At 40.7% G+C, this 16612-nt stretch overlaps 1 protein-coding gene across 1 annotated transcript in view; it reads left to right on the top strand.

The window, feature by feature from the left end:
* The first annotated feature begins 519 nt into the window (after positions 1–519).
* The window catches only part of MED13L (mediator complex subunit 13L), a 206540-nt gene continuing 190447 nt past the window's right edge, over positions 520–16612 (top strand). Inside the window, exon 1 of the mRNA XM_052798138.1 lies at positions 520–649. Coding sequence (XP_052654098.1) covers positions 578–649 — 72 coding nt within the window. The 5' untranslated portion in view covers positions 520–577. The remainder of the gene's footprint in view (positions 650–16612) is intronic.

The raw sequence follows: 16612 nt of genomic DNA, 5'->3' as shown, positions 1-16612 counted from the left end.
GGGACCGGGACCCTCCCCCGGCCCGCGGGAGGAGACCCTCCCCGCTCCTTCCCCTCCGCCCTTCGCCGCGACGCGTGCCCCGGCCGGGGGGGGGCCAGACCTGGACGCGGAAGGAGGGCCCCGGGCCCCCCCCCGTTTCTTCTCTTCGCCCCGGCGACGCTGAGGCGGCCTGGAGGACCGGAGGAGCCAGCCCCCTCGTCCCCCCGCCCCGTGCTGAGGGGGCTCGGACCGAGACGCCCCCGCGCTCCGCCGGAGAGGGCCCCCGCCGCACCGGGCCGCGCCGCTTGAGGATTACCGGGCCGGGGACGGGCGGAGAGGATCGCGCCCGCCTCGGCCTCGGCGCCCGGACCACCCCGCCCGCGGCGCTCCCCCTGCCGGCCGCGCTCCCCCGCTCCGAGCGGGCCGGGCCGGACCGCGGCTGCCGCCCCGGTTAGCGGAGGCGCGGGCCGCGCCGCGGAGTGCCTCCTGCTGCTGCTGCTTCTTCTCCGCCGCCCCCCTGCTCCCCGCCCCACTCCCCCTCCGCCGGGCCCGTCTCCTCAGACATGCCCCGCTCTGGCGGCCGGGCTCGCCGAGGATCATGACTGCAGCGGCGAACTGGGTGGCGAACGGGGCCAGCCTGGAGGACTGTCACTCGAACCTCTTCTCGCTGGTGAGTGCCCGGGGCTGGGGGAGGGCGGCCGAGGGGTTAACCGGGCGCTCCGCCGCGCAGCGAGTTCGCCGGTGGAGGTGCAGCTGCCGGGGGGGCTTTATAGTCGGGGCCCGTGGGGCTGCTCCTCCGCTGGCCCCTCCCCCGGCCCGGCTCCCCGTGTTTATTTTGCTCTTTAACGTGGTTTGCTGCGAGTGCGTGTGTTGCTCTCGCGGCTGCGCTCCTCTGAATAGGGGAGCGGAGAGGCAAGGGATCGTGTGTGTGTGTGTGTCCCCCCGCCCGTGCTGCCTGCATGTACGACCATCTTCTCTGGTAAACAGTCTCTTCTCCCCGCCTCCCTTGGCACTCCGTGCCCTGTGTGCTTTGTGCCTACCGAACTGTGGGGTTTTTTCTCTCCTTTCACAATGACAAACGCCATTTCAGCAGCAGCAGCAGCAGCAAGCGGTCGCGTAGCGTGATTGTCTGTCGGACTTGTGCTCTGGGCTCTTGTGACTGCACGTCAGCTGTTGTTACAGCGTGGTCTCCTCTTTGCATAGATCGTGCTTGGGGGCGAGAGGTAAAAAAAAAAAAAAAAAAAAGAGAAACCCCAAACCTTTTCAGTGGCTGAAAATGTAGTATGCTGGATAGCTTGTTTGCATAGACACTGTCTACCCATCTTACTGGTAACTGACAACTTCCTACTCGTATTGCCTGGTTTAATGTTGCAGAAATTCTAGTATCGCTTTTGGCTAGCTACAGATTTGTAATTTAAATCAAAAACAAGAAAAACAATTTGTTTCTCTGTAAGGGCAAAATCATTTGGAAATACCTTGCATTATTTTACCTGACACATATAGGAACATTATGCTTTCTGGCTGGGCAACAGCTGACTGAGCGAGAGGACTATTGGATCATCAAGAGCCTTCTAGTGCTACCAGGGATAATGTCGGAGGGAAGGAGGGACTTTTTTAGTGCATGGTACGGTATAATTAAAGCAAAAACTTGTAATGCAAGTTTGAGGGTAGCATGTAGGAAAGATTTATGGTAGATACCCCCTCCCCACATCAGAGCTCTGCCAGAATTGGAGGTGGGTGCATGTGGTGGTGGTCTTTTTCTAATAGAAAGGGAGAGGTTGTTTTTAGCTCCCTTATAGGAATTAAGGAGAAAAAAGAAAATTAATTAAAAACACAAACGATCAAGCTCTTTGTTTTATGTTTTTCATCTTTTATTGCTGTATGTTCATTATTTTGCCTCTGTTTTTTGTTGTTTGGTTTTTTTTTAATGTATGTGTGTTTGGTTTTTATTTCGCTTATACCTTTTAAGAATCTGGGACAAGAGCTGTAGTCACTTACACTGCTAGGAAGCTGGCCCAGAGATTCTTCCGCAAGAATAAATGCAATTCTTACTTTGGCTTTTTATCGAACTGTTGCGTTGCATGAGTTTGTATCTATGCTTCTGTTTGATAGCATTTTCTAATATAAATATATAGCAGTGCTATATGTATCAAGATGCAGGAATTGTTATGGTGGTTTTGACTGCAGTGCTCTTACCCAGTAAGAAAGAAAAAGCGGTAAGCGTGAGGGAGACAATTGTATCTGATTGTAAGAGCAAGGTAGTGAATGCTTTGTCCTTTACAGAAAGAGAGTTGTGAAGTCTCCATTTATTAATGGAGAATTGAGTAGCGTGTTTTTGAGAAGCGTAATGTTTCATGTAGTTGCAGTCTGCAAATCTGTCACTGGTAAAAATAATTGTTGGCGTGCAATTAGCATAAATTATAAAGTGAAGTTATTTTGTAGTTATTGTGGTTTGGTGTTGTGTTTGGGTTTTTTTTTTTCTTTTTTTTTTCTCCCCACCTTACTAGACTAGGAAAATGTTAAATTTTAAATGGGTGTGTAATATCATTGAAATAAGTTTAGCAAAATTCTTTTGCAAGTGGGTTTAATAGTAATAATAATAATGAGTTTAATGTGCAACCCTTTAATCTCTCATGTAATTTTGTGGGAGGTATCCATACCTGTAATGTGGTGCTATGTATGAAACGGTAATGTTTTTATTGTTTTCTGGCTCCACTTGCAAAAAGAAGTGCAATACCGTAGTATTACTTTTTTTAATATAGCATATATGCAAACCATTAGGGTGATTTATATTATGTTAGTATTTGTTAGGATTTATGTATCAGTGAAAAATATTGAGAAAGGAAATATTGACTGGAAATACGTGGCCAACACCATTGACCCTTTAACCTCAAATTGTCATAGTCATTTCAAAATTTATCAAGTGTTAAAGCTACAGTAGTCTGGATTACTAATTAGAGAAACTTTTGCTAATCATTTACTTTTTCAGTGTAAAGGAACAAAAACATGCACAAATTAAATCAGCTGTTGATGGGAATTCATCCATTCTTTAGGAGTCAGGTGGATTACAAATCTCTTTGAACTGATTCTGCTATTAGAAGTTGACAATTACATTTTTTTATCGCAGGCTTTGTTTTGGGTGTGAATCACAAAGCAATGTTCTTGACTGGAGAGTTACAGTTCTGAAATAGTTATAATCTACTGTGATTCTGTTTGTTTATGTTGAAATAATTTCTTCCCACAAACATTTGTTTTGTTTAAGAAGGAACGCTATCTCCCCACCCCAGAGAAAGCAGAGCTTTGTGGCGAGTCTGTCTGGTTGCTGTAGTGGATTCGGGTTGGTTTAACAATGCATAATCTCTATCTTATTTTTCTTTTGACTGTAGACAGGCTTTAGAGAGAGGTTAGATACCACTGTTTCTTCTGAATCTTTTTACGGAAGATATTTTCTAAAAGCTTTTTAGCAACTGATTCTCTTTTATCAGTGATGTCCAGAAAGTATAGGGGTCCTTAGTGTTCTTAGCTCAAAATATTTCATTTGAGGGGAAGGCAGAGTCTTCAGTTAAAAGTTTAAAGTTAGCTTTGAATATCCAGATGCTGAGCGTGATCTCAGGCTTGCCTAGTTGGGTTTCATGAAGTGTCCCGCTGGAGTTAGTGACGCAAAGGGCTGTTGTCTGTATTGCTCATTGCTCTATACTGAAGCAGGAATCCGTGCCGTTCTAGAAAATGGGTTAATGTTTGTATGTTCTGTCAGGCAAAAAAACCCACAGACAACCTACACAAAGAAATCTAGAGTTTCGCTCTAAATGTAAAGCATTTCTTAGTAAGATGATGTAAGGACCGGTTTGCATATTTGTCCTCAGAATACACCTCGGATATAAACTTGTTTATGCTGGCATACGCAGCAGATTAATAGGCTTGCTCATTAAAAATACACTTTCTGTCTGAAACTGCTATGTTTCTGGCACAGCAGTAGAAGAAATTATATTAATCCTAACTCTGTTTTTGCAGTAGTCAAAATGTCTGCTGCTGCTTCTGAAAAAGAGTGTCTGTTTATCAAAAGAGTGTTTAATAAGCAATTGTTAAGGGCCAGTTTATTTAAATACTAATTAAGAGTTGTCTAATAACTATTTAGAGACAAAACGTTCTGAGGTAATACACTTTGTATTAAAACTTCAGACCCAGCTGGCAAACAGTCTTCCTATGAATAATCCTTAATCATAAAAGTAGTCTTGCTGAAATTAGTATGACTTCTCCTGTGAGTAAGGGTTAATCATATGATGGTGAGGGCTTGCATGAAGTATGAAGATGTTTCCCCAGCTGTCTGGCTTAGCTGCCGTGGTGGATCCAAAGGCACAAGTCAGTCTCTGAAAACTGGGATGAAGTTGCGTAACGTTTCGTATGTTGGAGCTGGAAAAAGAGTACAGCAAAGGGTGTCAGGAGTGACCTAAAATTTGGAGTAGTTTTCATGTGGTGAAAGATTAGATACTGTAGGAGTCTTCAGCCTGGAAAAGACATGATTGTGTTCTTGGAAAGTGAGACCTATTTATAGAGGACTTTATAGAAGCTGGTATGGAAGATGTCATGAGTACTGGTTTAAATGTGTTCTTACAGAAACCTGCTGCCAGAAAGGTCCAGTTAGTAGGAGTGGTGTCTTTGTTCCAGTTAGTGTTCAAAGGCAAATTTACGAACTGTAAAGGTCATTGCTACTGTTACTTTTTTCGGTTTGTGAATGGGAACAGAAGTTGTTGCCTTCGATCAGTGAGTTTTGTTGCCGTTTTCAGAATGAAACTGAAAGGAGTCAAGGAAATCTGAGATGGCATTTGAATTATTTTCTTATAAGTTTTTCATGGCATTCAGAAAGCGAAGGCGGCAGAGGTTGCCAGTGAGGTACTCCTTGGTGTTGCATAATCGTTGGTAAAGGACTTCATAGTAAATGGTTGATTGCCCAACCACCTGCTTAAGTAGCAGTAAATTAACCAGTAGTTGTTCTTGCTTATTGTATTATTGTAAATGCAGTGCTCCAAGCAGTAGGCTGTTATTTTGGCATGCAGGATGTTACATCACTACATAGTAGATATCTTGCTTGTTTGAAATTTTATGTAGGTGTGAATTTACATGCATGTATATTTAAGAAATGGAATTAACCTCTCAAGTTTTCCAAAAGTATTTGATTCTTTAGTTATCTTTATCCTGAATTTTATTAGGTAACAAGATAGAAGTAGAAAAATGACATTAGAAAGCTTGCTCGCTTCCTGCTAATAAAAGATTATTTCACGTTTTAAATCACTGCAGTGGCAGGTTTTTATTATGTCCTGTCAGAGTATTCGACAGTTTAATGGTGTATACTAGGGTGTGAGTTTGAAGAAAATAGACCCAGATTTGCAAAGAGATTGGGACGGAGCGACATTCAGTTAGCTTGCCCAGCTTTGGGAGTGGAATTAATGAATCTGTGTTGGGTAACTAACCTTTTCTGAATATTGCACAAAGAAAATCGAGTGCGCAGGAGTGACATTTGCAGTTCAGGACAAAGCATGCCGAAGAATCCCAAGCTAGCCGCTAAGAAATATAAGTGAGGTTTTCTTGAAATTGGGATTATCTTCTGAACATACATGTATACTGGGGCTGCGAATCCTTCTCCGATGACTGTGTTCTTTTGTGTGATTTTGATGACAATGCGAGTCCTTTGGCAAGACGGCTATTGCAAACATCAATGTGATTAAGAAAATAATCCTAGGTAACTATGTCTTAAGAATCATGATTTTCACTTAATGTAATACTATCTGAAAATACATATTTCTGGATTTTTCTACATAATTAAGTGCAGTATTGACATCATAACCCCAGTTCTCAAAACCCCCCAGATTCATTTGATCTTGAATTTTTCTCCCCTTCTGCTTCTGAGAGCACTTCCTTATGTGAAAGCAAGTAAAGAAGGAACTCTTTAATCCTATATGTTGACCTTTCTTCTATTATTTTCCTTCTTGACGGTGCAATTCTTTTGAAAAAATCTAAAGATACTGAAAGTTTTGAGCTTCAGTGGAAAAAAAAAAATTGTGGTGCATATGAGATGTATCTGCTGAATGTGTTAACTTGATTAACTTTGGTCATTAGATGAAGAAGGAATTTTTATGGATTTTGCTTTAATTTTTTTATCTCTCTGTTTTCAAAAATGTTATGCCTTAGTAAAGGGAGTGTGTGTGTGTGTGTGTGCAGACGCACTGCTTTTTAAATACCGAAAGAACATCGATGTTACTGGAGTATTATACTTTGTAGTAAGTTGAACATCTATGCTTGTTTGAAGCTTTCTGTTTACTGGATGAGAACGCTTAACCTGTTGTCTCCACTTTTCCTTGATGGCTCTAGGGAGTTACACCACCACCTCCCCGCCACCCCCTGCCCCCCAGTCTTCACTTTTACATCCTTAGTTGTGGCAGCATCCTTTTATTGGGGTTTGACTAAAACATCCCCGGTCATATCAAGAATGCTGCTACAAATTTTCCTCTCGCATCCTGTAACTGGGACCGCGTTGCACCTTTCTGCAGTCTTTCATTGTCTTCCCGTGCTGTTACATCTCCTCAAAGTTACCGTGCTTTCACTTCCAAAGCCTTGAGTCCTATTCCTTCTCTGCCTTTTATTTTTCATTCAGTACTGACTGTCTCCTGACTCCGATATACACCAGGATCATCAAATTATAAATTAGTGTCTTTTGGGTTTTTTCCTAGTCGCTCCTTTGTATTTGTGGGAGGTTACCAGTTGACGTCCACAGACTTACTACATTGCTGTCCTACAAACCCTTTTCCTAAACTTGTTTGTGGGATCCTATAGACAGCCTAATAACACTGAATAGGTGGTTGGTCTTTTCAGACTGTTGCCTTTAAGGCTGACAAGTATAGTTTTATATTCTTTCAAGTCTGTGTGTATTCATTTACTGTTCTGTGGGTGAGTAGTGCACTTTTTTGTGTAGAGTCTAGCACAGTGGGATTTGCAAGTTGTTGGTGCCATAGTAACACAAATAATGAAACAAATACTGTTCTGACTAGAAGTGTGCTCATTTCAGTATTAACTTGCCAGTTTTAAAAGTACACCAGTGTTTTCAACAGAAGATCCCAAATCAAATATGGAAGATTTGTTTATATGGAGTATGTATTTACGTGGGGGCATCCTTCTTCCTCAGACCAAACTTTTATACCACTTTCATTTTAAGCTCTAAGTATTGCTTTAAAAATAGGTCTTTTTTCCCTGAGTTCCTCAAGATCAACTGGTAGTTTCCAAGAGAAACCAGCTAATAAAAATATTGTCCTCTAACAGACCTCAAAATATTACTAAAACATTGTGTTAGATTCCCTCTGCACACAGTTGTGAAGTATATACCGCAGGGATAACAGGCCTGTGATACTAAGAATGACAGCTTGCATTGTTTCCTGCTGTGGCTTCAGCTAGTTACGCAGTCTTGCATTAGTATGATCGCTATACTGTAAAATGATAATGACATCTGAACATAAACCACTTTGATACCATATAGTAAGTTTAACTGTTCAGATTGGGAGGGTTCTTAGCATTTTACTTAGTAAGATGGTGCCTGTTTTTTAGTATCTGACAAATGTAAAAGGTTTAAGCAGTCTTTCCAGCTTGTGCTGGGAGTTTTTGATTAATTTTGATAAATCCTGACTCTCGCTTCCTACCTGTCTGTTAAAAAATGTTATTTCTCATTGAGTCTTGTGTGGCTTAATTCACTTTCCTAAGCAGAGTTGCAGTAGTGCATATGGAAGTGTGACCTGAGCTTTTAGTGGCATTCTCTCTTTTGTTTCTTTGAGACAGGAAATTTTATTGTGTGTTGCTGTTGTATAATGTGCCCCTAGGCAATATTTACACTTATGTGACTAACACAGATGAGCTTAAACATACACAAAGACCTTGTCCCTATACTAAGGAATGTATTTAATCACCTTATGAAAATGGAGAAAAATGGTCAGTCTCCTGAAATTAATTTTTAGTATAAGATATGACACACGTATTTCTGTATCACTTCTCATTGGGCGCTTACCTCTGCTTTCTTTAGTCAGCCAATGTTGCAGTGTAGTGTACTATTCTTGTTTTCTATGAAAAGAAAATAATGTTAATTAAAGAAGAAAAGGTGTGGTTTTTCTCCCTCTCTCATTTTTCTCCCTCCCCCTTCACTCTTCTTCCATGCCTTGGTGACCCCAGAAGGATTCATAAGCTCATATCTAAGCCTGGATCAGGGAGCTGACCTAGTGAAAAGCTTTTCCCCCTTCTCATTCCCTAGCCAGCTCTGTGTACCCCTTCTTCCTCTCTCTCCCCACCAGGTTTTGGCAGTGGCATGGATTGAAGCGAGATCAAAGTGGCTGCGTAACCACAATCCATGACTTAGAGAAGGAAATTTAAAGCTTGTTCAGTAAAACTTTATTTAATTCATCTTTTAGCTTTAAAAGAGCTATGCTGTGGTCAGTGCCTTGTTGTTGCCTATTATAGCTCCATATTTGCCCATAAAATACAGTATTCTGTGAGAACAGAGGATTGAGGAAAAAAATTTAGAGGAAGACTGTTCTGTACCTACTGACCAGGCATTGGCAACCTTCAGTTTTTTGGTAACGATGCGTACATAGCTGACAGCTATGAGACATAAGTTTCAAAATGTGTTCGTTTGTTACAGTATAAAAGAATGACTTTTTTCTTATTGGAGTCTCTGGTTTACTAGGAAGTTTTTAAATCTAGTCTAGTATATCTGCAATCTCTTAGTGTCAGGTTTTTATGAGTCTCACTTCGTGTATGTCCACAATATTACTGAATTTGTAGGCGGTTCTGGGTGAGTTATAAAATTAATTCCAGGAACATCTTGTAGCGACCACGTCAAGTATTTTTATTAAAAAAAAACCAAAAAAACCCCCCAAAAAACCTTTGCTGACAGAATAGGTTAATTGGTTAAATTACTTTATTCTGAATTTGCTGGTTTCTTTTAGCCCAGTTTCTGATTATTTAATTTTGTGTGTGTATTTTAATAAAATTTTGACTTGAGTTCTCTGTGAATTTCGTTCTGGCAGGAGTTGCTGGATTCTTGTCTTTGCAGGAATGACAGTAAGAAAGCTGGCAAAATGAATCTACATGACCAGTCATGTAGTGGATTGATTTACTTCTTTCTATATTAAGGAAGACTCGTAAGAAAGAATTCTTGATGTGGTGGGTTTTTTTTTAAAGGGCTGAGGGATTTTGGCAGACTGCCTAACAATTTGAGCTTTATTTGATGTCACTGGTCAAGACGATGTTGATGCTAAAGAACCAGGGCTGTCTGATTGTATTTCTGCACTGTTACTACCTTCCTAGCCTGGAGCCAGGAATCTGGGCCAGGGCCCATTTGGGCAGGCAGCGTAGTTTGCTTTGCAGGTCAATGATGGACACATGCGTAAAACGGCTATGTGAGCTGCCGTTGGTATTCCCTAAGCAGTTCTGCTTAGATGTGGTGTACAAAAATGTTCTAGTTCTGAGCTCTTAAATTCCCTTTGTGTAAGGGAAGAAAAGGAACTGCATTCTTTAACTCGGTATGCCAAAGTTTACTCTACTCGGGTTGTTACTTCCTCCAGCCCCCCCTCCCTCCCCTTTTTTTTTCTGCCCATATGTCAGATTACTTGGTTTGGGAAACATCTGATAGTCCATTGTATGACTCTGATGTTTGACATTTCCTTCCTCCTTCAGTTAAAAAAAAAATTAAAAAGTTAAAGTTGGGGGAAGAGAGAAGATTTCTTCATTTACTTGCAGATTTGCTTTTGTCATCTTTTTTCATGTGTTGGACTACTTTTCTGCAAGAGAGGATTTTTTTTTAATTTGGAAAATGGGCAGTTACTCAGTTCTGATTCTGCCTTTTTGAAGGGGACTTGCAAACCTAATCATTCACCCTGTCTTAGAATGAGGGAGGGATTCTTTGGCTAGCAAGTTGCACATTTGCTTGCTTTCTTTTGTGTGCTATCTGAAGTGTGCAGTGGTAGTTTTCATTTTATTATCTGTTCTCAACCATCTACTCAGAAGTTAAAACATAGTTGATCCCAATTTGTAAAGAAACTGGCTGAAGTGTTAAGGAACTCAGAGGTACCTTTTAGTGTGCTCTGTAAAATAGTGTCTGTAACCTGACCTGCAGGGTAGTTCACTACCTAAACCTAGGGTTTGTTAAAACGAAAAGAATGTATTCAATTCCTTCTGTCTTTTTGTCTTGGAGATGGCATTTTGCTTCCAGGCATTGTATGCATCCATTGCATACAGCCTACACTGGTATACATTTGGTTCCAACATGGGTAAATTTCATTCCAGTTCTTCCCCTCTTCCCCATAAAACCACCCAAAACAAATCAAAACCCACCATGTCTTGTTTTAAAATGCTTTTGTCTGTCTTGGCTTTATTGAATAGGTGTGTTCTCCAAGTACATGGATAGGTCTTCCGTAGTAGCATCCTCTAGATTCCTACGTACTCAGTACCTGTTTTGTTGTTCAGATTGACTTTTCAGTTTGCCTCTCTCATGCTTGGTGGTGAGACTCCGGCATGACGACTTACCGTTTCATGTGTCTGTATTGGTGCAAAAGCCAGTAAGCACGAGTGTGTGGAAGCGCATGCCCATGTGTGTTTCAATCATACGCTGACCTGAGAAGATGTTGCTGCCATCTTTCAGTTTCCTTATATTTTTGTGTCTTGAGTATTTTTGACTCAAAAGCATCTTTTCAAGTAATGGCTAAATCTCAGCCCTTTGGCTTCCAGCCACGCTTATCACGTTATCCTTTTACATCTCTGTCTGATGAACTTAGTTACAGCCTTTGCAGTGAAGAGAGCTGACGAGCCAGGCGCCAGTTTGGAACCGTGTACTGAGATGTGCTGAATCAGTTGAGGGACTGGAGATTTGCTAACTAAAGCCATTCACTGAATGTGAAAGATGTTGATGCACCTCAAAGGTCTTCTCTCAAAAATTCCTTCTTTTGTTCTTTTTGTTGTTGTTGTTTTATATTGAATTTTTTTAAGAGTTCCCGGAGTTGGTCCTGAATGACTGTTACTGTTTTATTGATGGGTGCTTGGTATTAACTCCAGGATGGCAGGTCTGAGAGCTATTTTGAGGGTGATCATTGACACTGCTCCTCAAGTGCTGATAAAGGTTTCAGAGATGCCAGTGTGTTATCTAGCTAAATGACATGGCATGGGAACAGCTTTGTTGAATCAGAACAAAAGTCCATTAAAGTGTCCTGTCTCAAAGGTGGCTGGCCAATGGTTGTTTGGCCTGCTGGATTTAACGAAGCGTTGTGTTGGTGCTTACCAGTTTAACAGCTGCTATGCTGTCAGTGGCAGCAACCTGTATTGTGTGACTTTTTGTATTTGGGAAGTCACCTAGGGGCTTGCTATAGGTGCTCATAGCAATGCTGCAATTTTTCTGGGACAAGAACAGGGGACCCAAAAAATCTGCTGCAAAAGCATGCACTCCCTTGTAAACAACATGAGCAGTTACCTGGAGAAAGATGTAAGAGTAGGTCAAGGACATAATAATACTTCCCTTGAATAATCTCCCAGGCTCCATATATATTTGGTTGAGAGATTTCTTGAACCAAGTAGATATTTTAATAGACAATTTTTCAACTAGTACCTAAGTTTTTATCCTGACACGAAGTTCAGCCCTCTCGTTTTGGTTTGAGTCTGCATTCTGCTAATTCGATTTGATACCTGGAAGACACAACCAGCAGCTGTGCTGTAGAGACCCTCAGAGTTTCCCTCTTTTAGACTGAACAGTCTTAATCCTTGAATGCCTATTGTTGTATGGAATATATACTTTTTGACTATTCCTTTCTGTTTTCTCTACTTTTTGATGTGGCGAAACAAGAACTGCAGGTAGTGATGAAGGTGCAGAGCTAGAGGTGAATCATGATGGCCTAACAATTTCTGTGTCACCTTCTGTTTCTTTTGTGAGAATTTGTAACATTCGTTTTGTTTTGCCAACCTGTTTTTGCAGTGGACTCTAGGAAGATACTGTTTCTCTTTCAGTATGTCAGTATGCACTCATTTTCCTTCCTTCTGCTGTGTTTTATTTTAGTCTTTTACTTCAGTATTTAACCTTGAAATTCTGTGACGGTTGGGATGCATATCAGCAATTTGGGCCCTTTTATCAGATTACTCTTTTATGCTTGCCACTCAAAACTTCTTTGTTGGTAGCTTGTGCATGTGCCAGAACTGCTGAAATTTGAGCATTAATATTGGACTCCTTTTATATTTTCCACTGGGAAGGACGGTACTTAGTTGCCACCTCAAATTCCTTTTGAGACTAGTCTGACTTTTGTTTCTTTGAAACAATCTATTAATCTTCCTGGCTGCCTCCTCTCCCACATAGGCAGAATCACACTGACATCTAGTAGAGAGAAGAAAAAATACCTAATTTCTGTTAGTACTGTTTACTTTTTAGGCATAACAGCTCATGCTATTAGTTTGTGGCTTTTAATAATGGTATATGTGGACTCTTATTATTTTAAATATATCTTGGTTTTCTGGTCCTCCATATGATATAGTATCTCAAATGTCCCCAGGTACAGAAGTCCACCAGGAAGATATCTGATAATAGGATTTTGGTTACAGCTAAATCCTTCACTGAGACTTGGCAAAGATAAAAGATGACATACAAATGCCCTGACACTGTTGCTTGTCACAAACAGCTCTGAAGTAGTAGCATTTAGATAATCTGTTCCAGGGGGTATGAAGGAAGAGGGCGGCACGGTATGAAGAGATTTATCCAGCAGACAGCTGTTTCAGGCACACGTGCTGCATGCAGTGGTGTGCTCAGTTTCTTGCTGGTCTTAAGAGCAAACGAACAACAACAAACAAAAAAAGGATAATTTTTTTCATCCTTCATTTTTCAAAGATTGTTAGTGGCTGTCCTTTATGCTTTTTTTCCAGCCACTTGATTGTGTGCTTATACAGGGAAAGGATTAAAGTCAAACATGTCATTCTGCTGTTGATCAGTTGCATATTAAGAAGAATGATGCTCAACTCAGCTGATCAGTCAGCTCTTTGAAGCACTAGGCATGGCATGGTTTTCCTGTTGGCCATGCAGGCCCATTTCAGAATTAGATTTATGTTTTTTAAGGTGTTGGGTTTTTTACATTCTTGAATTCAGAGTATGAAAAAGTTTGAAGAACTTTGTTTATGCAGTTATTGCAATGCTTATCTGCATGTCATCTTGAAGACGAGCCATGGCTCGTTCAGTGCAGGATAAGGCCTCTCTTCACTGCCATATGGTTCCTTCCTTTTTATGGGGCAGAAGGGATAAGCCCTGAGGGAAGGGAACACGAACCATTTGCTGCTTTTTTTAAATGGATAGGATAAAGAGGGGAATGCTAATATGTAGTTTAGTAAATGACCTGATTTCAGGAGGCTACACAGTGTTGAGATGGTTGGCTTGTTTTGGTTTTTTAAACCAAGAGAGTTACAGACCCTGGAGTAAAAGGTAAGAGAATGTCTGTGTACGGGTGCTTGCTGCTGCTTCAGTCGTACCATAGAAAGTTGTGCTATCCAAATAGGAATCTTTCTCAGAGTGTAGAATTAACATATAGCTATGAAGAAAACTTTTTTTAGTGAAGCGATCTCCTCTGTTCCCTGATGTGTTTCTTGCCTCTGTTCTTTCCATTTGCTCGACAGGGACTCAGGCAGATGTTACTAAATATTTTATTTCAGTAGGAGTGGGGGACAAGAGTTCTTGTCAGACTATGTGTTTGCCTTCCCCATAAGCACGCGTTGTTACAGAGTATTTTTCAGTCCTCCTGTCTATCGTCCTTTTGTCCTTCCTTCCTAGTAAGGTGTATCAAGATGACATAATTTTATCTGGTATTTAAATGGCTTGAGTAGAGTGTGAAATGGTATTTTGTTGCTGTGTGAGGATGATGTAGTGAAATGAAACACTGTAACCAAAACAGATGGTGCTAATCTTGAATATGTCTGCAAGATCTTATAGCATTTAATTAAAATGGTGGTGTAATTCCCATGACACCTTTAACTACAGTTTAAATTCTTGGACTATGAACTAAGGGCTTTCTTATGCAGATTTTTACTCATGTGAGTAGTCCTTCCTATGAGTCTCTAGTGGCTTCAGAATAGCTACTTACTTGAATGAAAATCTTTAAGATGAGACTCTAATAAAACTGGCAAAAAAATATATGGCATTTATGTTTTTTATGTTCCAATTTGAAGCATAAATTCTAGACTAAAGATACTTAGCAACTACAGTATCCAACATAGAAGCAAACAAAAATCTAGATTAGAGAAATCGTTTAGATTGTGCCTAACTTCAGAGGCTGGTAAATACAGCCTTTTAAGCTACTGTGGACAACTTAACATCTTCCCCTTGGTTAGAAGGACATATGATGAAAGCTTTTTCATTTTTATATTCCCGTTGGTTAACTGAAACTTGTTTGTAGAAGTACCTGACTTAAGTGATGAGGTGTGGTGTGGTTTGGTTTGCTTTTTACAGTACTTGCTTCTTTTCTTAAGGGAATTACAGAAACTTATGTTTGAAGCACTGTGCAGACCTGAATTTGTCTGAGTAGCACCTTTTGGACAGGCAAGTGGGAAGTATTTTTATACCTGGCTTTTGTTTTATTTTTGTTTTATTTTTGTTTTCTTTCAGATACGAGAATTGAGAAAGATAAAATGACCTGAACGACGCCATGTTGAAAGTCTTTGTGAAAGTCAGGGTTGCAGCTGAGGGCCCGAGTGATGGATATCTAGTTCTTTAGCTCATAAGACCCTTCAAGCCTCTTCTGTAGATCTTTGCTTCCTTTTTAAGTATATCCCTCCTATTTTGGAAGTACTGGGGTACTGATTTTTTTGCACTCTGGCGTCTGAATCTGCCTTAGCTTTTCTGACCTTTCTGTACTATATGAAGCAGGAAAAATAACATGTGATTATATAATTTTAGCCATTGTTTTTAATGTAGAGAAGTACAGTAATACAGAAATAACTCTGCTTTACACTTGGAGTGGCCAAATACAAGAATTTCTCGAACTTTTGATGCTCTGCCTTTTTCTGGTTCTGCTGTGTCTGTATGCTTGTATAATGTCTCCAAGGGAGCTTTGTGTATTGAAGTGGGTGGAATTACTCAAGTCTTCTGGAGAAGTTCATTTAGAATTGGTCTGTCCATTTCCCATACAACATATGTAGTCCAAAAAGTATTTGGTGGAGATGAGGAAAAAAAAGAGGAGGTGGAAGATATGTTTTGTTTGTGTTCCATCTGCGAGGACTGCAGAAGAGGAAAATAGTCACAGTGGCTACACAGCACTAATTATATCTTCAGGGTTGCTGGTAGCATGCCAGAATCAAGTTGTGCAGTGTGAAATGTTACTGGGGAATTGTGATTTTCAGCAGCCTAAACTCTGCCAATCTGAATGGAGCGCTATGAGATCAGCAGAAGACCCTTCCTGCCTGTCTATTATTCTGATTTAAGCCTGAGGGGGGGGAGAAAGAATCAGAGCTTAGGTTTTGTCTCTGCTAGGAATTTACAGTTCTGGATGCTGTCCTGGAGTTAAAATGGCTGCAGCCCTCAGCTGTTGTAGATAGATGTGAAGGTGTCTGTATTTAGGGCAGCAGACTAATGGTTGTAAAAGAAAGTGCTAATAATTTGCTTTGTCTGTCTTTTCTGCTTGCTAGTGTGTGTAGGGGATATCAGAGGTTTGGATACTCTTAGCTCATTTCTTCTGAAGCCGTTTCACTCTGCAGAGTGTAACGGTTAAGACAGTCATCTAGGAGGAGGGAAACCTATGTTTACACTCCTTTTCCAAGGACTGCATATGACGTTCTTTCTATGGCCATGTTTCTGAATGAAAGCATTGGCATGGCTGTGTTTTCCTTAATGCCTATTCCTTGGGTATGTTTTGGGTGGTTTTGGATGTCTGTGTGGAATTTTGGGTTTGAATGCACTCTTCTACCCTGATAGCTGCTTTTGGATACATCAGAAACAGATCTTTTTGTGTCTTGGGAATTTTACTGTAAAAAGTTGAATGTTAGTGAAGATTTTGGATATTACTGTTAGATGTAGAGATCTGATTTCTCTGTTTCCTTACAGGCTTGGCCCAGTGCATTTAGAACAGGTGTCTTACAAACACTTTATTCTGTATCCAATTGCAGTTAACTGAATTTAGAAAAAAAAAATTTAAAAAAAGCACCCCTCTTATCTGGGAAGTTGAACCCGTCACAGCATAGTCCTCTGAAACATATGTTCCTTTATAAACCAAAGCAAAAATCTCTTGCATAATGCATGATTTGCTAACGATGTTGGTTAATAGTAAGTATTTCTAAGTTCCTTTTTTGTCAGGCTTTTTAGTGTTAAGAACATTGTAGCAACAATAATAAGCCAAGACTACGCATATGGGAAAAGATGCAAGAATCGCAGAAGATTACATCACCTGGCAAGACTTTTGCTTTGTTCTGCGTTCATTTCTAACCAGTTGTGAGTAAAACAGCATGTTCACAGTTTTGTCCTCAGGTTGGCAATCTTGGTTTCTATCTCAGTGAGTACTTTAGGCTGCTTTAAAACCAGCTGTTTTACTAAAAGGAGCAGCTCTACCCTCCCTGACTGGCTTTGCTGTCCTCTGTCTTACTGGTACAA

The sequence above is a fragment of the Harpia harpyja genome, chromosome 9, assembly GCF_026419915.1.
Source record: "Harpia harpyja isolate bHarHar1 chromosome 9, bHarHar1 primary haplotype, whole genome shotgun sequence".
Classification (NCBI taxonomy): domain Eukaryota; kingdom Metazoa; phylum Chordata; class Aves; order Accipitriformes; family Accipitridae; genus Harpia; species Harpia harpyja.
This window is presented reverse-complemented; position numbering and strand designations above follow the sequence as displayed.